General features: G+C 39.9%; 2 protein-coding genes across 10 annotated transcripts in view; one reads left to right on the forward strand and one right to left on the reverse strand.

The window, feature by feature from the left end:
- CARS2 (cysteinyl-tRNA synthetase 2, mitochondrial) overlaps nt 1-18,429 on the forward strand; it is a 48,419-nt gene extending 29,990 nt beyond the window's left edge. For 4 of the 5 annotated variants that reach the window (XM_060769601.2, XM_060769603.2, XM_060769602.2 and 1 more), the window contains 5 exons: nt 1,866-2,004; nt 5,635-5,758; nt 10,414-10,515; nt 12,524-12,784; nt 14,338-18,429. In XM_060769601.2, coding sequence (XP_060625584.2) covers nt 1,866-2,004; nt 5,635-5,758; nt 10,414-10,515; nt 12,524-12,784; nt 14,338-14,400 — 689 coding nt within the window. In that variant the 3' untranslated portion in view covers nt 14,401-18,429. The remainder of the gene's footprint in view (nt 1-1,865; nt 2,005-5,634; nt 5,759-10,413; nt 10,516-12,523; nt 12,785-14,337) is intronic. The other variant, XM_060769600.2, reaches the window with a different exon arrangement.
- The window catches only part of NAXD (NAD(P)HX dehydratase), a 35,049-nt gene continuing 32,005 nt past the window's right edge, over nt 18,340-21,383 (reverse strand). For all 5 annotated transcript variants that reach the window (XM_060769597.2, XM_067466852.1, XM_060769596.2 and 2 more), the window contains one exon: nt 18,340-21,336. In XM_060769597.2, the coding sequence (XP_060625580.2) occupies nt 21,186-21,336 (151 nt within the window). In that variant the 3' untranslated portion in view covers nt 18,340-21,185. The remainder of the gene's footprint in view (nt 21,337-21,383) is intronic.

The following is a 21,383-nucleotide window of genomic DNA, read 5'->3' on the forward strand; positions in this document are numbered from 1 at the left end:
CCTAGAACAATTCCATCAGTGTCGTCTCAGAAAAATCCTGCAAATCTTTTGGGAAAACAGGCAGACACATGTCAGCACGCTCAAAAAAGCAAAGACCACCAACGTTGAAGTGATACTCCTCCGGCATCTACTCCGCTGGACTGGCCACATTGTCTGAATGCCCGATCTCTGTCTCCCAAAGCAGTTACTTTACTCCCAACTCAAGAATGGAAAACAGAATGTTGGTGGACAGGAAAAGAGATTTAAAGATGGGCTCAAAGCCAATATTAAAAACTGGCATAGACATCGAGAACTCGGAAGCCTTGGCCCTTGAGCGCTCTAACTGGAGGTCAGCTGTGACCAGCAGTTCTTTGGAATTTGAAGAGGCACGAATGGAGGGAGAAAGGGAGAAGCGTGGTAAGAAGAAGGCACGTCAAGCCAACCCTAACCGGGACTGCCTTCATCTTGGAAACCAATGCCCTCACTGTGGAAGAACATGCTGGTCAGGAATAGGGCCCCACAGTCACCTACGTACCCACCGCCAAGACACTACACTTGGAAGACCATCATACGCAGACAATGATGGATTGCACAAGTAAGTTAGTAAGGATACTTCTCAGCCAAAGTCCAACAAAAGTGACCTATATTATACTAGGATTTTTAGAAAATATATCTTTATTTTGGGGGAAAATTGTTTTTTTTTTTTATAAAAAAAACGACTATTTATATGCACAGTCCGTTTTGAGAAGATCTGCATTTTGTGAATCACCTGAAGAGATCTTTGCTTTTGTCGAGAAAGAAACTTTTTTGATTCACTTTCCATCAGCTTCTACTCAGTACACCAGATTAAGAGGACCTCCAGTCTTCCACAGGATGCATTTTAAAACTAGAATCACTGTGTTCAATACTTTTTGTATATCCGAAGAAAGTCCATATGTAATATCTGAAGCCATATTAAATAAAAATTAGGTGATCCATGTCTTTCTGGATCAGACCAAAACCTGCCTAGCAAATGCTATTTTGTAACCCGCGGAGCAATTCTTCACAATCTCCTCTCAAGGATGGACAACCTCTTTTAGATAGAGAAATGTACTCAATTTCAGAGTAATTTTGGGAAGATGCAATCTAGTGGTGGATGGCATCAGAGCCAAAAGGTAGGGGCAGAAATGCTGGTATAATTCAGCTTAAATGGTTCCTTCCAGTAAATAATAATAGAATGGAGTTGTCATATTGAAAGCTGGAGAGTGTTCATGTATCTAATGGTTATATAGAGGAGATAATTCTACCAGATGTTCATTAAGCAACCAGGTAATATGTAATAGCTGTTGAATTTCCCTCTTCTACATAACAATTAAAAGTGTAGGAGCCCTTTCTAGCTTTCACTCTGGTAATGCTATTTAAAATGGGAAGGAAACTTGTACAAGAACTGGGGAAATACTGAAGAATAGTATCATACAGAAGAAGATCTAATCTTTAGCAGTCTCAATGCTAGGTTCAGATATGGTGTCTCTTCTGTCTATCCCAGTTGGCATTGTATAACATTAGGAAGAACAAACAACTACAGTACTAGTGTTTTGGGGGTTCCTTTGTGAAATGGGACTCTTGCCCAGCCACACAACCACTTGTTCCATTTTCTTTATTCATATTCCTCATCCAGAAATGACCAGAGCAGAAATGTGGTGAACACAGTTTCACTTTTATGTAAGCATCGTTTCTGTTTAATATTTGTTACTGTGTGCCTTCAAGTCATTTTCTCACTTATGGCGACCCTAAAGTGAACTTATCACGGGGTTTTCTTGGCAAGATTTGTTTCGGGGTGATTTGCTTTTGTTGAAGGTTTAGTGTTACCTTATGTAACTAAAGATATATATCTGTGTGCATTTAAGGTATAGAATACAGTGATGACCACATGAATGATGCAAAGAGCATCCTTCATATAATCTATTCCTTTCTGAGCAGTGTGGACGCCTATATGAAAGGACAATTTCTCTGTGAAGACATTAGAGAAGACATACTGTGGGAAAGGTGGGTGTGATGGTTGATTTTATCATTTTATGTGTGTGGTTTGCTTGGTGTATCCATGCAGCTAACAGGATTTATTTATTTTATTTATTTGCTTTATTTCTATACCGCATTTTTCAGCCCAAACAGGCGACTCAATGCAGGAGTAACTTCTTTTAGACACTCAAGTGATCAGATGCCATTACTTTTGAAAAAAAAATCCCTTGTATTTCTTTTTTAAAAGCCTAAAAATTAAAGCTAACTGGCCTGGCAAATGAAGCAATACGTGCAGGCAAGTGTCCCCCCCCCCCCCCCGGAATATATTTTCCTCCCATAGAGGGTACATTTTAGCATTTCTGTGTCCTGTTGGTATAGTTCTGGTCTAGAATAGATATGTTAGCAATGATTTTCCAAGGTTTGCCGAATACACATATCTTCTGGGAATGCATTTCAAGACCTGAGACCATAGTGAACCCTACATCTGTTCTAACTGATAATACACAAATCCTAGACATGTCTTTGCAAAAAAAAAAAATCCCTTTTCAATGCTAGCAAAAAGCATGCAGCTCTGTGACCACATTTAAAATGTTATATTCTCCTTATTTTTATTTATTTGAGTTGTCTTCTTGATTGTTAATTAGCCCAAACTGTTTTTTGTTTTAATGATTTATGGAGGGAATCCAGGCATATCATGAAGTAATCATATATCATTTTTATTGATTCATGGTGGGCTCATGAATCAAAATCTGTTCCATCCTATTAAAAGACAGCCATATTCCCTTGGATGTCAGCTTCTGATAGTGTACAATTTTTCTCCCAGTAACACATAAATCTCTCATATTCCTCAGGAATAGATTGACCTTTCTTGAATGTAAAATAATATATTATCTCCAATAATGTTTATGTCGTCCACATTTAACGATTACTTTAGCCTCCAATAATTCGCAGTTAGCTTGTTTGCTAACGAATGACATATCTGCTGTGGTAGAACTGTCAGTCTCTATCCTGGTAGAGATTCCCATTTTGCAGTTATGAGCGAGATCAGGTCCTACTTCCACTTCCAGAAAGGCGAGATTTCTCTTATTTCTTGAAATGTACATTGTGGGATCTATCCACAAGATATAAATAACTCACTCATTCATGCCTGCATTTTTACGTCTGGTCCATGCAACAAAACATAGGGACTTAACTTCAGCGAGTGAAGTTAAGTTCTGTGACCCTGTGAATGTGGCAAGGTCCTACCCTGATTCAAACAAATGGTAGGAAAATCTGTTCCATCCTATTAAATCATGTGCATTCGGGCCAAAAGGCATACCGTTTTCGGGTCCGTTTTTGTCTGACCCCTTTTATTATTTACCAGAAAATTACCCAAAAGAGGAGAGGTGTTTTCCATTTCATTCGGCAGAGATTCAGCTCACTGGCTACAATGGGAAATTTTAAAGGCTTAATCCTCAACCATTTTAAGACCTATCTGCATGAAGCCTACCTCAGTTGTAGACTCCATTTACAACTGCAGGCCTGCCAAGTTTCAAAACAATTCACCAATCAACTGATTTTTTAGAATTATTTTAAGTTTTAAGCATAACATTTTTTAAAATAAGACAAACTGCAAGAGAGTGCTCTTGGAATTGTAGTCATTGTTGTGTCCATTCTCAGCCAATCAGAGGATGGACACCACCTGGCTTTTAATTGGCTGAGAGAACACACACAGAGAAAAATTTCAATTCCCATCATGCTTCGAGAGGAACTTTCAGTGACTGCCCTATGCTAGTGCCACTGGGAAAGCAAGTTCCCAGGGCCCTCTCTGGAGGAAGAGATAGCTTTCCAAGAAAAAATGGAGGAGGCTTCTTCTGCCAGGGAGAGAAAAAGACGCCACAGATCCCCCTACCTCCGGTATTTTGAGGACTTAACTCTTTCTGAAAATATCGTCACTCTGAATTAGTTTCATTGGTCTTTTTGTCTCTCTCTTCCCCTTTCTGTTTTTGGAAATTACATGAAAATGTCCCTCCAAAAACTATAGATCTTTTCGTTAACAATGATTGGGGCCCAACTCTAGTCCTTAACCCAGATCTTTTCCTACCATTTGTTTGAATCAGGGTAGGGCCTAGCCACATTCACAGGGTCAAGACTGGATAGGGGGTGTGGTGGTAAGCTACAGATGCTGGGAATGTTACCATCTCCCATGTCCCACCCTAAATGTGGCTAGCCACACCTGGATTTAAATATAGAAGCCTACTGCCATCATATGTAGTTTGACCCTCAGAGCATTTAGGACACAAGAGCACAGAATGTGGGTGTCAGAAGTTTGAAAGTTCCTTTTAGTGCCAAATCTCTCTCCTCTCCCTGCCACAGGTACTATCTTCCTATCCATCTTGTTGCCACCTTAGCACCCATAACAACACCTGAACCAGCACTTGAACTATATAAACCATGTTTCTCCTTCTTTGTTTAATGAGTCTGCATATTGCATAATTATATAAGTAACTAAAAGGGATGCTATTTCACATGCAGTTAAAATTAAATTACAATGATAGTGTATTGCACATATAGCTTGATTACTTGCAAAGGATCTAATTTACAAGCAATTCAGTATTGGTGATTGGTTGTTACTTTAAAGCAATGGCATGTACAAGATGTAGTGGGAGATCAAACTTAATCTTGCTGTCGAAGACGGCAGAGAAGAAAAGTCTGTCAGCAAGGACTTGTCTCTTGAGAACATTTATAGAAGACGATAATTGCCTATCACTGACAAATCTACCCAGTGGAAGGATTTCCACCACAGTAGCCAGCATCTCTCACCTTAGCCCTGCCATATCAAAGTGGTGGTAGTCAGAGGTAGAGCAGACCTGTTCAAATAAATCGGTAGTTCTCAACCTGTGGGTCCCCGGATGTTTTGGCTTTCAACTCCCAGAAATCCTTACAGCTGGTAATCTAGCTGGGATTTCTGGGAGTTGTAGGCCAAAGAACTGTGGACCCCCAGGTTGAGAACCACTGAAATAAATGGAAACATTTCCTATGTGAGTATCTTAGTCCTGGTGGCTAAGTCTAGTGATATGAATGTCTTCTGTGACCATTTGCATAATAAGAACTTTGGTGGTTACTTCCCTTGGTTCAGTCTGAAAAATGTTCATTCTCTGGCACAGTGGACTTGGCACAACCTTGGTGACATCATTGGACATGAGCCATTGTTATTCTGTGCCCCCAAATCATTTCTTACTTTTAGTAATTTAAGGCAAACCTTTCACAGGGTTTTCTTGGCACGATAATTTCAGAGGGGATTTGCTATTGCCTTCCTCTGAGACAGGAAACATGGCTTGCCCAAGATCACATGGTGAGTTTCCATGATTGAACAAGCTTTCTCAAAAATGGCTAACTCTGTGTTCATCTAACAGCAGCTCCAGAGGGATCTTTATAGGAATATGTAAAATGAGTTTCAAATGTTATTAGCTTTGCATGAAAAAAAAATGCCTGGTTACCAAATGGCAGAGCTTCATTTTGCCTAGCAGTAAGTTTACAAATGAATATTATCTTTTATTGAAGCTTGATCCGATCAGTTTTAAGCATATGTGTAACTTTCTCCTTTGATGCCTATAACATTAGTGCCTTAATTAATCTTTTGCCTCTGTTGTTCTGTTCCTCTCCTTCTTCTCCAAGGCTTGCTCACACTAAAGCCACCGTAAGGGCCGCCTGTGCGGATGACTTTGACACCCCCAGGGCTGTTGGTGCAATTATGGACCTCATTCACCATGGCAACAGACAGCTTAAAGTTGTCACTAAGGTAACCCATTAGGATACAAAGATCAGAAAGCACAGTTGTCTACACGTTTGAACTGACAGATCAGTTTATTATTTGCTTTAGAAGAATAGAAAATCAAAAAAGAGCAGATTAAATTACCTCCCGTGGCTGAGGTTTATATAAACTGCCTTTCCAAGTAGCTAAAACTATACTCTTATTCTGCTTCAGAATCTTGTTCTGTTGTATTTGTAGTATGCTTACCAAATGATGCTTCTGTGCCAGCTTTGCCCTTCATAATTTAGACCGTCTGTGTCTTTGTTTATCCCCGAAGAGTCAGGTGATATACCTTCCAAATACTTGTGTACATTTGCTCTTCCTCATTTTAGCAGCACTACCAAATTTGGGTTTATTTTATGGTGGGTTTGAAGAGGGGCCAGCATTAACCTTCTGGTGTAGTTGAAGTGCTCAGCTTTCAGGTGAGAATAGACTTCAGAGATATTGACAAGGTGGAATGTGTCGAAAAGGTGGAATGTGCCGACAAGGTGGAGGGCGACTAAAATGATCAAGGGTCTGGAGAACAAGCCCTATGAGGAGCGGCTTAAGGAGCTGGGCATGTTTAGCCTGAAGAAGAGAAGGCTGAGAGGAGATATGATAGCCATGTATAAATATGTGGGAGGAAGTCACAGGGAGGAGGGAGCAAGCTTGTTTTCTGTTTCCCTGGAGACTAGGACGTGGAGCAATGGCTTCAAACTACAAGAAAGGAGATTCCATCTGAACATGAGGAAGAACTTCCTGACTGTGAGACCTGTTCAGCAGTGGAACTCTTTGCCCTGGAGTGTGGTGGAGGCTCCCTCTTTGGAACCTTTTAATCAGAGGCTGTATGGCCATCTGTCAGGGGTGCTTTGAATGCAATATTCCTGCTTCTTGGCAGGGGGTTGGACTGGATGGCCCATGAGGTCTCTTCCAACTCTATGATTCTATGATTCTGTGATTCACTTGGAACTGTCTCACTTCACCTGGAACTGTGGCTTTTTATGTGGATATGTTGAATCTTTCCCTCAGTTGCTTGCCTATTCGAGCTCTGTCCATACATTCAGCTGGAACTTGTTACAAGCAACGAGATACCCCCACCTTGCCTCCTCCTTCATCTTTATGCTTTTTGACTCCATTGTAAAGGCAAACCCTGTATGGAACTCAGAAATGGAGAGCCACTTGGTGGATCCCGTGATGGCAGGGAGAGGAGTAACAGCAGGAAGGATGGGAGATCAGATGGAGCAGGTGGTTCTTGAACTTGAAACTCAAACATCCACCTTCAGTTTTATTCACCTCTCAGTTTGCTGGAGCCTAGGCAAAGCCCAGCACCAACAATCAAGGACAAACTGGGGAACACCTGCTGGGAAGTCCAGCTCTCTTGTTTGCATCCAGATGACACAACAACAGATGTGCTGTTGTTGATATGCGGGAATGGACAATGTACAGTCACTGCTCAGGAAGGCTACAGCCACTCCTAGTAAATGTGTATCTCCAGAATAGCATAAAATGTGCTAGGGAGGTGGCAAAAAAAGCAGAGATTTGGCTGAAATGTAGGGATAGAGCAGCAAGAGAGTGGAATTGGTTGCTGCAGAGCATCTTCTGGGTCTTTTATATAAGACATGGAAGAATGTCTTCTGGTTCATTAGTTCATTAGTGTTTCCATCTACCCCTCAAGTCCCATTCATAATAACTGTGTTGCCTTATTTATGAAATGAGATCTGATATTCAGAAACTGCCAAATACTGTCTCGGAGGCCAAATTCCAATTAGTATTTTGAAAACTAGTTTTGACCTTCCTGAAATACATGCTGTGAGAGAAATGGCTTCAACATCCTTGTCAGTTTTCTGGGTTAGTCTTACAAGATCACATATTCTAGATGGATGATTTTTTTTTATTTTAGTCTAACTATAAGATAAAGCGGAATAAACCAAATCTCTACTGCTGTGGCTGATCAGTTTGAGTGAATAAGGTGTTCACACACTATGATCAGATCAGCCTCTTCTCTCCTGCCCTTCAGGAAAAAAACTTAAGACATGACTCTGGAACCAATTTTTTGACAAGTAGTTGGAGCACTGCAATAAGTGACTATAAAACAATGTGCTTGACAAATGGAACGGCTCTGGATTATGGTTTTGATTGGCGTTGTGAAGAAGCGTTAATCCCACTAGATGCCACCAAAAATGTAAAGAACGTATCAATGCCACCAATAAAATGAAAAGACATGGTGTTAATCCCACCAAATGGGATTACCAAAAATGTAAGGAAGTTCCTAGACTGCTATTAAATTAAACTGCCACCAATATGTATAGAGACGCTGGTATTAAAGTCTCTGTTTATCCCTATTTGCGTTGTGAGGTAACTTTGGTAGAGTGGAATGCACCGAAGTAAAATCAATGGAGGAGGCAGGTTTAAAATACAAAGAGAACAAGTTTATTGTTAAACAAAGCGTAATTGTTGCAATATTGAGATGTTGAGCTTGGCATATGCTTGATGGTTACAATATGGCTTGGTCGAGATACATTCAGGCTTTAGATGTTACAATCTTATAAACTCCTTCTTCAGTGAAATGCTTTATTATTTCAGCGTTCCTTGTTGTGAATATTCACACTGTTTGGTCCTATACCGGATCAAACCACTGATCTCCAATCTTCCACTACTGGCGATCCTAAAACCCTCTCTGTTAGATTCTTTTTCCTCAAAGTAATCTAACGAGGTTTTCCCTTCAACTCCCTTGCTGAAGAAATATTCACAAACACTAAAAACTAACTGAATCTACACTACTTCACAACACAGAGCCCTAACTGACTCTGCCCTCTTCTCAGGGTCTCTTCCTCCTGACTGAACTACTTTCCCAGAGTCCTTTCTTGACTCTGCTCCTCCTCTCAGGGTCTCATCCTCCTGACTGAAAATTAACTGTCACTTTCAAACCTTTTTCTCCTTAAGCTCCGCCCACCTCCTCTGCCTTGTCTTGTCATCATGGCAACCTATCCCTCACAGCTAGGCCATGGCAACAAATGTAAACCACAAATACAGTTTAAACACAGTATAATAAACACTTTATAATAAACATTTCTCTACAGCGTGATTTTGATTGTTTTTAATAATTTTTATTTTAATTGTTTGGTTTTAATTGCAATTGTTTATTGTTACAGTAGAGTCTTGCTTATCCAACCTTCGCTCATCCAACATTCTGTATTATCCGACGCAGTCTGCCTCCCATCCAGATCCACAGCTGTTTCAATACATTTTGATGTTTTGGTGCTAAATTCGTAAATACAGTAATTACTGCATAATGTTACCATGTATTGAACTGCTTTTTCTGTTGATTTATTGTAAAACATGATGTTTTTGTGCTTAATTTGTAAAATCATAACATTATTTGACATTTAATAGGCTTTTCCTTAATCCCTCCTTATTATCCAACATATTTGCTTATCCATTGTTCTGCTGGTCCGTTTCTGTTGGATAAGCGAGACTCTACTGTATATGGCATCAAATTGCTGTCTGTTGTAAGGTTACCTTACAACATCTATTTGTATGCAACCCATAATCTGCTATATTATTATTTCCAATATCTTGCCTTCTGCTATAATGATTTCCTGGAAATGTGATCCTCACAGAGATACCGCTCCTCTTTCTGACTCCTAGTTTATCTTGCATGAGGTCCATTGATGTAATCAGAGCTGCGTTATATAACTACGCGTGGGCCATTCTTTCTGTCCCTCCTCACTACCACCAGGATTACAAATAATAATATATAATACTTCACCCAGGTTGCTTGTATTCCATGCTAGAGGAAAGCTGAATTATGGAAGCCCTACAAACTGTACAAATCTCATGATGGATGCTTGGTTGCTTTCTTCAGCCAAGCTATTCTTTTGCAAAGTCAAGATTGCAAAATCTAGTCTCCTTGCCAAAGGAGGCCTAAAGCCTTTTGCAACTGTACACACACTTTCCCCAGTTTCTAAGATCCATATACATTTAGCTTTATCTTTGCAACCATTAAAACCAGAGATGTGTGAAGTTCTTTAAGCGAATGCTGCATTTCCCAATTCTAAACCTTGAATGCATGACTAGATTCCCTCCTTGAACGCAAGTCAACAGAATCTTATCAATGGAGGACAGCTGTCCCTCTGTAAAGTACTCCTTCACAGCCTATTTATTCAGCTATCCTGGCTTGGTTCTAACTCCTAAAAGCTGTGTATTTGGCAAAAGTTGTGTGGAAAGAAAGTAAAAGATCAGAAGCTTTGCTGTCCTTTCATTGGACCGTTCATTCATCCCCTACCCTTTGCAGTAATGAGAGCTATGAGGGGGAAAACACAATGTTTCAAGAAAGCCACTTTCGGTGCCAAATATTGTCTATCCACATCAGAAATGCAGCTTACATCGTACTCTGTTCGCATACAGGACATATCTTGTGCTTTTAAAGCATTCTGGCGATACAGCTTTGTGGCCAATTACTGCAGTTAAGAGTCTCTTGCTCTTAAAAAAGAAGAGGGTTTAGGAAAGGTTTCGGATAATGAGATTTCTGCAAAGCGGCTTTCTGCAAGCGGATATTGGTTGCCTTTCATCTTTTGTTCATGTGCAGAGAGGCGTTGGTCACCATCATGAACTGTTACAGTTACATCAGCTCTTTTGTATGTGTTTGTGTGTCTCTTTGAAAGCAGGAAACTGGATCTCCTCGAAGCGCCGTGGTGTTTGGAGCCATTGTTTCCTATATAGTGGAATTTCTTAACACTGCTGGGATCACCTTCTCTGAAGGAGAGGTAAGGGGCTACTGTAAATGTGTGTTCAGACTGAAGGCACACTCCAGGCTTCAAACAGACAGATTGCCTGGCCCTTCGTGCTTTGGAGGAATCCTCCCATGAGCCCTTGTTTCCAAATAGTGTGTAGAAACATAGGAGGCTATTCTGCCCAGCCAAACACTGTCTCTCTTCTCATCAGAAAGTATTTCTCCTGGATCAGTGACAAAAATCTGAGATCGTTCTCTCACCTCCTCCTCCAGATTGAACCTGAACTTTTAGCTTGCAAAACTTATGGGGAATTTCCAGGGTCCTGTCTACACCATGGACTGGGTTGTGGCGCAGCTGGTTGGGAGTCAGCTGCAGTAAAATCACTACTGACCGAAAGGTCATGAGTTTGAAGCCAGCCTGGGTTGGAGTAAGCTCCCGACCATTTGTCTAGCTTACTGTCAACTTTTGCAAAAGATAGTTGCATCTGTCAAGTAGGAAATGTAGATACCGCTTATGCGGGGAGGCTAATTTAACTAATTTATGATGCTATAAAAGTCTCCAGCAGCATGCGAAAGAATGAGGAAGTACTCCATTGGTGTCACAAGTGGACAGCTTTTCTGGTGGCTGGAATTTGAAGCATAGCCTCATGAAGCTGGAAAGTTAAATAGCCTCTGTGTGTCTGTCTATATATGTTGTGTGTCTATGGCATTGAATGTTTGCCATGTATATGTGCATTGTGATCTGCCCTGAGTCCCCTGCGAAGTGAGAAGGGTGAAATATAAATACTGTAAATAAATAAATGTGTGGACAACTATTGGAGAGAGATAGGAGCCAAATACCCCTAAAATACCCCCACAGCAAACCCAAATACTTGCAATTTTCTTCTGCTGTCCCCTTGAAAATGGTAACAGGAAGTTTTTTTCTTGTTGCCATTTTGAGAGGGATTGCAGAGGAAACTAAAACCTAGGTGTTTCATGCAGAAAGGGTTTCTGGGGTGCTTTTGTAGGTTGGAGTGTTTGGATGCATGTTTGTACATTTGGGAGGCTTTCTGCATGGTTTCAGGCAAAATTGCTTGAAAATTGAGCTCATTGAAACAAATGTTTGCGCAGGGTTTGGGGCCTTGGGGTAGAATAGATGGGTGTGGGGGGCTTCAAAGGCCACAAAAAGGGGCCCTGGGATCATCTACAGCCCATGAGCAGCCCTTTTTCCAACTCTGATTTACACAGTATTTACATGACTAAAGGTTGCCACATTCGCAATCGCAGCCCAAAAGATCAGAGCCAAAGTAGCAAAATCCATACTGGGGGTCAGAAATGGAAACGGTTTGGAATGACACAAAGCAGACACTGTTATTGTCATGTTTCTGCTTTCATAATTTTAAAGAACTTGTTTTAGTTTTAATTCTTGTTATGTTTTAAGGTTTATATTGGAAAGTGTTTATAAAGTTAGTATTTTAATGATGTCATGGCCTATGGCTAGTACAATAAACAATTCATTCATTCAGTAAAACATGTACCTATATGGCCTTCCCTTTTCTGCTCTATCTAAATCAAGACTTCTTAAACCTTTTCCACTCACAACACCTATCTGCCTGATAAATGTTTATGTGACCCTAGTTATATAGGTATATAAAATATTTTTTTTAAAAAAAAATCAGTCATTTACTGAAAATCAGCAGGTGCAAGGTTTGCTAAACAGGCAGTTTTTCCTTTTTGTGGAGTACAGCTGAAGCCATTTCTGCAGAGTCTCCTGTAAACACTGTGCTAACATTTATGTAAATGCCTAGATGGTATTTGAAAATCTTTAATATTGTCAAATATTGAGCTAAGGGGACCTCATTTGGGTCTGGACCCACAGTTTAATGGAAGTTCTAGGTTATTTGCAGTGCCCATTGTTCCACAGAAAGATTTTGTTATAGTTGAAGAGAGCTCTAGTTCCCTTGTTCCCTTGTGTGCCTAGTATACAAACCAGCCTTCTGGGTATAAGCCGCTGTTTTTGCATGAATTGCATTTGGGTTTGATTTCTGCTGTATAACTTGCAGGTCACTCCAGAAAACAAACATTCAGCCATTCTTAGCAGCGTGATTGACGAATTGGTAAGCTTCCGAACCAAAGTACGCAATTTTGCACTTGCTGCACCTGAGGCAACTGGAGATATGTCCACTGAACATGCTGTCCCATTGAAAGAAGCAAAACAGCGACAGAAAGAGGAAAGACAGAGACTGTTGAAGGAGAGAGAGACCCTTCTGCAAGCATGTGATGGCCTGCGTCAAGACCTTTCTCTGTATGGTATCATTATAAAGGTTCGTCTCCCCTTCTGACTAGGCGTTACTTGCTGGATATTCTGATTCACCCTTGTAGGTTTGGATGAGGCAGACTTTGATGCTACCTTTTCTCAATCCTGTGAACAGGCAGATCTTTCATTTTTGCATTCATTGAACTATTCTAACTGAATAGAGAAAACTGTGAGTCTGCACTAAACTATCACATTTGATCAAAACTTTAATCAAAGCCAGCTTCTTTTGTAAAGCAAGCATCTTTTGTAAAGGCGTGGGCAAAATGTGACTCCTCATGCTTATTTTTGTGGCCCTTCACCTTCAGATTACTCAGACCATTTTTTCAGCTTCTCTTCCTTCCTCAGAATGAATTAATATATATACTTATTTTGAACTTAACCTCATGTATATAAGTTGATGGCAGGTTTTGGACCAAAATAGTGGATTTTGATATGACCTGTGGGCAAGTCAAGGGTATTTCTGAGAGGAGGGGAAAGCAACAGTGCTGACTCAGGGCCTTTAGCCACTGCTGACATCTTCCCATCTTGGCTTTCAAAAAGGCCAGAAGTGGTGTCACAGCAGGGAGTGTAAAAGGAGTCACTGCTTCCATTAGTTTCTCCCAGGATAGACAAAGTTCTTGCCTTTCATCATTCTACTCAGAGAAGCGGATGGTTCCTTTTTTGAAAGAGTTGAAGGTGCAGTACTCATATTGACCCATGGATAACTCGACCAAAGCATTTTCTGCAGAATCCACTGTAAATACTGCATGTTGTCACTAATGGATTTGTATAAATGTCTAAAACAGACACTGGGCGACATTCAGAAAACTTTTACTGTTGCCAAATGTGTCACAACCCCATTTTCTCTTATGGGACTCCATTTGGGGTTGGGACCCATAATTTAAGAAGCAGTGGGCTCTTTCTCAACTACTTTATTTCTTTTTTTACTGAAAACACACAGCTGCAGCCTAATACTGAAACTTTGTTTTTCTCACTCCTTCACCACTCTCCCTCTCCCTACCAATGCAGCCTAAACAGCTTCTAGGTAGATACAGGAACAAGAGGAAACAGATGAAAAGAAGAGCTTATTTGTCAGAATTTTGTGCCTGTATTGTGTGTTTAAAAAATGTACAGGCAGTGCCCAAGTTATGAACAAGATAGGTCCTGTAGGCTTGTTCTTAAGTTGAATTTGTATGTAAGTCATAACAGGTACATTTTTAAGTGTAACTCCAGTCACACACACACACACACACAAGATTTGGATACCATCTGTTGTGTTTGTTTTGCTTTCTGTGCTTCTATTCAGAAGATTTTACCTCACTTTCTGTCCTTGTGAGAATTGGATTTTGAAAAATTGGCTTGTTGTGAAAACAAGGATTGGTGATAAAGCTTCGGCGGAAACACCTTTTCCCCATGATAACTCTTTTAGGAGTGAATTTCCCTTCCTAGGATAGAGTCCCTCTCACTTCCTGTTGTCTCACCCCCATTCTTCACTATTCGTTGTTTGTAAGTTGGATATTTGTAACTTGGCGACTGTCTATATAAGTTTTAATCTCGTTTGTTTGTTTGTTTTGTACACAGGATAGAAGCGCAACTTCTACATGGGAACTCAGAGAACCAAGTAAAGAGCTGGAAAACAGCTAATGTGTGTACAGATGGAGTGTTTTAAAACAGAGAATAATCTTCCTTGAATTATTAGGCTTCATATTGAAGCAGCCTAAACATTTCTTCTGATTTTTGCTTTAAAAATTGAAATCCAGAAGCTTTGTCTGTTTTTTGGTAAAAAAAATTGTGTTCAGGATGGCCAGAATAGAGAACAGATAAGACATCTGTTCATCTACAGCTATTATTTTTCCAGCTTTCTTTTTGAACAATCTGTGGCCCTGTGTGCTTCACCACCTGCATTAATCATAGAATCATATTGTTGGAAGAGACTACATGGGCCATCCAGTCCAACCCCGTCAAGAAGCAGGAAAATCACATTCAAAGCACCCCTGACAAGTGGACATCCAGCATCTTTTTAAAAGCCTCCAAAAAAGGAGCCCCCATCACTCTCCAGGGCAGAGAGTTCCACTGCTAAACAGTTCTCACAGTCAGGAGGTTCAGGTGGAATCTCCTTTCCTGTAGTTTGCAACCATTGTTCCGCGTCCTAGTCCCTGGGCAGCAGAAAACAAGCTTGTTCCTTCCTCCTTATGACTTCCCCTCACATGTTTATACATGGCTATCATGTCTGCCCAGCTTTTAAGCCGCTCCTCATAGGGCTTGTTCTCCAGACCCTTGATCATTTTAGTCGCCCTTCTCTGGACATATTCCAGCTTATCAACATCTCCCTTCAACTGCAGTGCCAAGAATTGGACACAGTATTCCAGGTGTGGTCTGAATAAGGCAGAATAGAGGGGGAGCATGACTTCCCTGGATCCAGATACTAAGCTCCTTTTGTTGCAGGCCAAATTTAAACTGTTTCATCTCAATCATTCTTTTAAAAAAGTAACCACAATTTTATAATGAAATTATAATTGCTAGCTTTAGTGACACAAAAGGTGAGTTGCATATGTGGGTTTTAATCTTCACCATGGTAGTCTGCAACGTTCTCTGGAAATGATGCATATAGGGGTGGGTGGCAGTTTTGATGTGCCTCTGAAGTGTTCATGCCTCTTAAAAAGCAAATTTGAGAACAGAACATCTTAAAGATTTATTCTGAAGTGACAAGAAACATCTGGGAGGCAGGATGCTCAGCCATAGATCCTTTTATAAGAAGTGCAAAGTTTGGCTGGCTAATGTTAATCTTATGTCACACAAATGTTTTACAATATCGTCTTTTCAGCCCTCGCAGGTTCAAGGGTATTGAGAAGCTTAAAATAGCTGGCCTCATACCGTCACTTTAAACATTACAGATTGGCCTCAAACAGATCTCCAAAAAATTCCTAATGTTAAAAACTCAAACATCCTTGAGAGACCTTTGAGTCAGAGCAACCCTTTCCATTACTAACAAAATACCGTTTTCTGGCTATGAATGAAGCCATGTTCTGTAAGAACAGGTTCCATACCTTTAACTGTGGTTTTCCTCTCATACAAAGAAACCTTACATAATTGTAACTGCCAAACTCTAGTAAAATTTGAGGTTGAAAGTGCAATTTTTAATGCTTGGGATGTAAAGCTGCAGCAGATTGGGCACTGCTGAACCCTGCCTGTCTCCCAACAACAGCAAAACCCCAAACAGCTTTAAAAGACTGTAGAAAGGAGAGTAGAAAGCAGGATTGAAGTCCTGTGGAAAACATAAGGCTTGAAGGCCTTTATTAGGAGATGTACACATCTCATGTCTCTATATTTATGCTCCCCCTCCCCCCCAAAAAACCCCCTCACATACCAGTAAGCAGTCCACCCCTTCTCCAAACTTGGCTATTTCTGTGTTGTCAGAAAAAGAGTTAGCTGGCATGGTTTGAGCTACCCTATTTCACCGATTTTAAGACAGTTTTAAAAACCAAAATTGAGGCTCCTAAAATGGACTGTGTCTTACAATAGATGGTATCGTAGAGTTTTGTAGGCTTTTAGAAAAAATATAATATGTGCTTTGCTGCCATAAGTTTCACCGTGGGCTAAAAACCCCCTATTTCTATTGGTTTTCTAAGCAAAGTGGCAAAGTGCTTTTCCAAGTGTGTAAAACCACATTTAGGGAGCAAGGTTTCCTTGTTTCTTAGAGAAGTAGTTACCAAAGCTGTACTTCATTATATGCAATCCCTGATCCTGTTGTGCACCTCAAAATGTCAAAAAGATTGCATTATGAAGCTGCCTTCAAAAGGAAAGTGATTGTGATGTCAATAAGGTAAATGTCCGCCATTGGCTAAAATATTTCAATGCTATTTTTTACTGCAAAGTATCCACAAAATACTTTGTGCCTCCAGTGGCGTAGTGGGTTAAACCGCTGAGCTGCTGAACTTGCTGACCGAAAGGTCGGTGGTTCAAATTTGGAGAGCAGGGTGAGCTCCTGCTGCTAGCCCCAGATTCTGCCAACTTAGCAGTTCGAAAACATGCAAATGTGAGTAGATCAATAGGACCGCTTCTGTGGAAAGGTAATGGTGCTCCATGCAGTCATGCTAGCCACATGACCTTGGAGGCGTCTACGGACAATGCCAGCTCTTCGGTTTCGAAATGGAGATGAGCACTACCCCCAAGTCTGACACGACTAGACTTAATGTCAAGGGGAAACCTTTACCTTTACTTTATCCACAAAAAATACTTTACAGGACCCTAAAAAGGCATATTTCCTCAAATGGATGAGGGAGTGATAGATTTTGTACAGCACGCATGAGAAAAAGGATTGCCCATTACTAGGTAATCAGTGCAGTTGAAAGCCGTTGAGATCGCAAAATCCTTTTGGGATAAAAGAGTTTTTTTTTAAAGGTGGTCAGAACTGGCGTTACAGACTCATGTCTCTTGATGGGCTATCACTGAGGAATCAGACACCTATCGGTCAAAAAAGTCCAGCAGACAAGATGAATAACTTCCAGAGATGATGTCGTCGATTTATAGGGAGGAAAGAAAATATGACTTCAGTCAAATTGGAAGTGCTGATGAAACTCCGGATCTTTTAAAAATCTGTTTATTCAGCAATATAAATATTATACAATTTATAAATACAATATTTTGTCCTCTTTGACATATATTACTATATCTATCAATTTAAACTATTTCCCCCCAACTGCCAGATTGAAAAACAATGATCAAAACAGTAATAGATTAAAATTGACTTCCCACTTCCTGTTTCAAAGACACAAAGGGGGAAATGTTATAATCCTGTCGCTGCCCAATCTGCTGCAGCTTTACATCCCATTTTAGACAGTTTCTTCAGTGTGTCATGTAAAATTATTTTCGTGAAACCAGACCTTTAAAAAAAGCTTTTAAAAAATTGAAACTACCTCTCCCCCAACCCCTGCCACCCGGAAACGGCAACTCCAAAATCAGGCTGCATCTTAGATTCTGTAGCAGTCAATGAAATAAAATATTTTCTTGTAGCTGTATGCATTGCAAGGGTGTCACCTGTACAAAGTTTGCCAGAATTCCAGGTCTCTAAAGATGCCAGTTGCAGGAAAATAGTTGAGATGTATCCTCACTCATCGCCTTGATCTCCAACCACAGGGAAATGGTTATGCTGGGAAAGGAGGTTGCACTGCTTACAATGTGTGTGGTTGTTTTGTGGGGGGGGGGGGGGCACATGTGATAGTTTGGGGTGCCATTGTATTGGTAGACTTCTAGCTCAACATTATCAGCATGAGATAACCTTGAACAACTCTACATGTGGCACAGAATGGAAACTTAGATTTGCTTTCATGATAGACAAGCAGGAAAGGGTTTGTGTGTTTTACTTGCAGCATTATGCTTCTGATTCGCTGGTACATGGGGAGGGGAAACTGATGGCTCACAGCTGCTGCTAAGAAAAAGTGTAATGTTTCAGATTTCTAAAATGTCTTTAGTTAGAAAAGAGAAATAGAATAGTTTTAAGAGAAACAGGAACCTATTGATTTCTGTGGTGAAAGATTCACTTGTCAGGTCCTTATTAGTTCACCGAACAAACACACAATGCACTTGTGATTTGCAATATTTTATTTTCTTAAAATGTGAACAATGTGTTTCCAATGGGTGTAATACAATTAAAAACAGGCATGACTGACTCTATACTGACTGTTTGGATTTGCTTTGAAAAATTCAATATCAGATTTGGTTTCCCTGCAAGTATAACTAAGATTTTTCTACTTAAGTTTTAGAAACTGATCGCTCCATCATAATATTTTAAGCTATTTTCTAATGATTCTTAGTGAGGAATACATTTTCCAGTAATATCCTTATACCCCCCAAGTAAACACAGAGCTCTAGCAAACTGCTCTATGTTCAGGCCTTCATTTTCCCTGTACTTACAAGACAGGCACATATGCAGACAGTACTGCAGGATATTTAGGGAAAACTGTTTTAGCTATAGATCCCATATCCCTATACAGGCCTCTCTTCAGCTTGCAAGAAGATATTTGCATTGGCTGAAGAGGGAGACCTAGAAGTAGACATGAGAGGAAAATGCATTTCCCTTTCCAACATATGCAATCGTGTGCCTGTGCAGACAAAAGAATTGCTCTGGAGCACTACTGCGACTTTCCAAAAATTTGACAACCCCACTTTAAATTGAGCATGCATCAGAAAAACAGTTTACTTAAATATTGCTAAGCTCTTTTTAGAGCCAAAGTGAACATTTAAGGAAAGATACATACCAACCACAGTTTGTAGTGCTGAAAGTAAAGGTAGGGCATAAACACCCTTTTTGCGGCTGTGCTAATTTTCCTCAGAGAAGAGCTATCTTCTGTTAATATTCTCAAGTGGTATGGACTGTACCTTTCTGCTTAGTTTGAGTTGGTGTGCTCAACACTGATACAGACAATGAATGAAACATTACATTAAAAGAAATAATGAAACTAAAGTATTGTTCTGAGGTAGTAGTTACAGTGCATCCAAATGTTAGCAGTAAGCACACTGAATTTATACAAAAAGATTGCCTGGCTGCAAGTAAGAAAGTAATATTAAATGGTGTCTGGCTACTGCATATGGTAGCAAACCCTAACAAGAACAACACCCTGTCCTTTTTTCAAAGGGAATGCTAGTTTTGAGCTAGAGATTGTAGACTAAGGCTGCAGATATCCCTATACATATTTGGAAGCAAGTCCCAGTGAATTCAGTGGAACTTGTTTCTGAGTAAATATGAATAGTGACAAGCTGCAAATCATTCAAGTAAAAATAAAGGGGATTTTGTCATAATCTTCCTTTGCAGTCTGTAAAAAATATTAAGGGATTTTCTCAAGTGAAAATACAATGCACAGATCCTACAAAATTAATGTATCTACTCAATCAGGAAAAATTGCAGAAGATTGGAGCAACTGACCTATCTTGAATGCTTGTGCTGCCACTAGTTACAAAGCTGCTTTCTCAACATTTTGTTCTTCCAGATGGTTTGGACGTCAATTCCCAGCAGCCCCAGCCAATATGGTTAGCATACAGGAATTATGGGAGCTGAAGTCCCAATACATCCTGAGAACCAAAATTTCAGAACATCTGCTCTGTGTTGTTATATCAGGAATACATTTTCCTGAGCTCCAATGATCATCAATGCTCCAATGATCATCAATTTTTGGCCTTCTATATTTTAGTCCCTGGAATTGCTAAATGCCACACTAGTCAGGGATTATGGGAATTGATGTCCTAATGAGGCCCGATGATGGAAAACCATTTCTTTGCCCTGCAATATGTTCTGAGCAGCCTTTCACCTTTTGTTCTCCAATTACTGTATGCTGGCAATAATTGATTTTGAAAAATCTACATACTTGTGTATCATTCTAACAAACAAAAGGTGACATTTTTACAGTAGAATAGAAGTATGAAGGGCATGTCCTGTCAGTTATTTGTGTGCAAAAACTATGTGGGTCCTGTGACAAGAGCTGCTTAGGATGAATTGTTGCTAAAGCCCCTCCCTCCTTTTTTGTACAACTCTCTCGACACCTTTTGCATAATTATGCCTAGCTTCCTTCCAAATTATTTGGTTTCATATTCTAAATTAGCCCTGATTAGTAGATGCTTTACTACATTCAGCTAATTCTACGTTCACGTGCCATGTCTTACAGCCTCTTAGCACTGTTTTAAATAAAGACTAGTGATGCCCATCCCTCCCTTTCTATCCCCCAAAACAAAAAGCAAAAACAGTGCTCATCTACCTAAGACTCAGAGGCCATTTTGCATGCAGTCCTTGCTCAAATATGGCATATTTCAAAAGCAACACAATGTGCAGAGTTTGAAAACCGGTAATGGAACAAAATAGAGATGAACTTGGTACAAACCAAGGGATTGTGGTGAGCTGGTGAAAGAATATTATGACAGAATCCAGCCAAAGTCAAGTACTTTCAAATCTTGTTCATTTCAAGGTTAAGGGAAAAGGGTAGAATTAGCATTCCTTCCACTGAAATCAGTGAAACTTGGATTACAATCCTGAACAGAATTATTAGAGAGCAAGCAACACTGAATTCAACAGTAATTTATAAACAGAATTTATAGGTGTTTATGAACTTCAATGTATTTTTCTATCATATATCAAGTGCATGTTTTGCTGCTAGCAGACACTTTGTTATTGCTCAATAACTTGTGAAATAGGACAGAGGAAAGACTTTCAATTTAGTTTTATTATATTATAACATCTGCAACTACAGCTTATTCAGCCAAAAAATGTATTCCAAACTCTTTAAAAAATATCTACAATTTTTCTATTTTTAAAAAATAAACACTACCTAGATTACCAATGCTGCTTAACAGCACTTGAAAATGGGTGCATTATGCATGGATATCGTATTATAATTTTTCTGCTGTCCGTGTTGTGTTCTTCCTTTTCTTCTGCTTTGGTCTTATGTTTCAAAGAGTTTATTAAATGCTGCTCCAATTTCTAAAATCATATCAGAGGCTGTCATAGACCGTCCGCATTTTTGAAAAGCTTGGTGGTTGCACTGCCTCGTAAGCGAGCATGCTCCAAATGCAGCCACTAGGAAGGGATTTTGACTAAAAGAGAAAGAAGAATCTAAATAAAAATGGAAATTTACACCCAG

Source organism: Anolis sagrei, chromosome 3 (assembly GCF_037176765.1).
Source record: "Anolis sagrei isolate rAnoSag1 chromosome 3, rAnoSag1.mat, whole genome shotgun sequence".
Taxonomy (NCBI): domain Eukaryota; kingdom Metazoa; phylum Chordata; class Lepidosauria; order Squamata; family Dactyloidae; genus Anolis; species Anolis sagrei.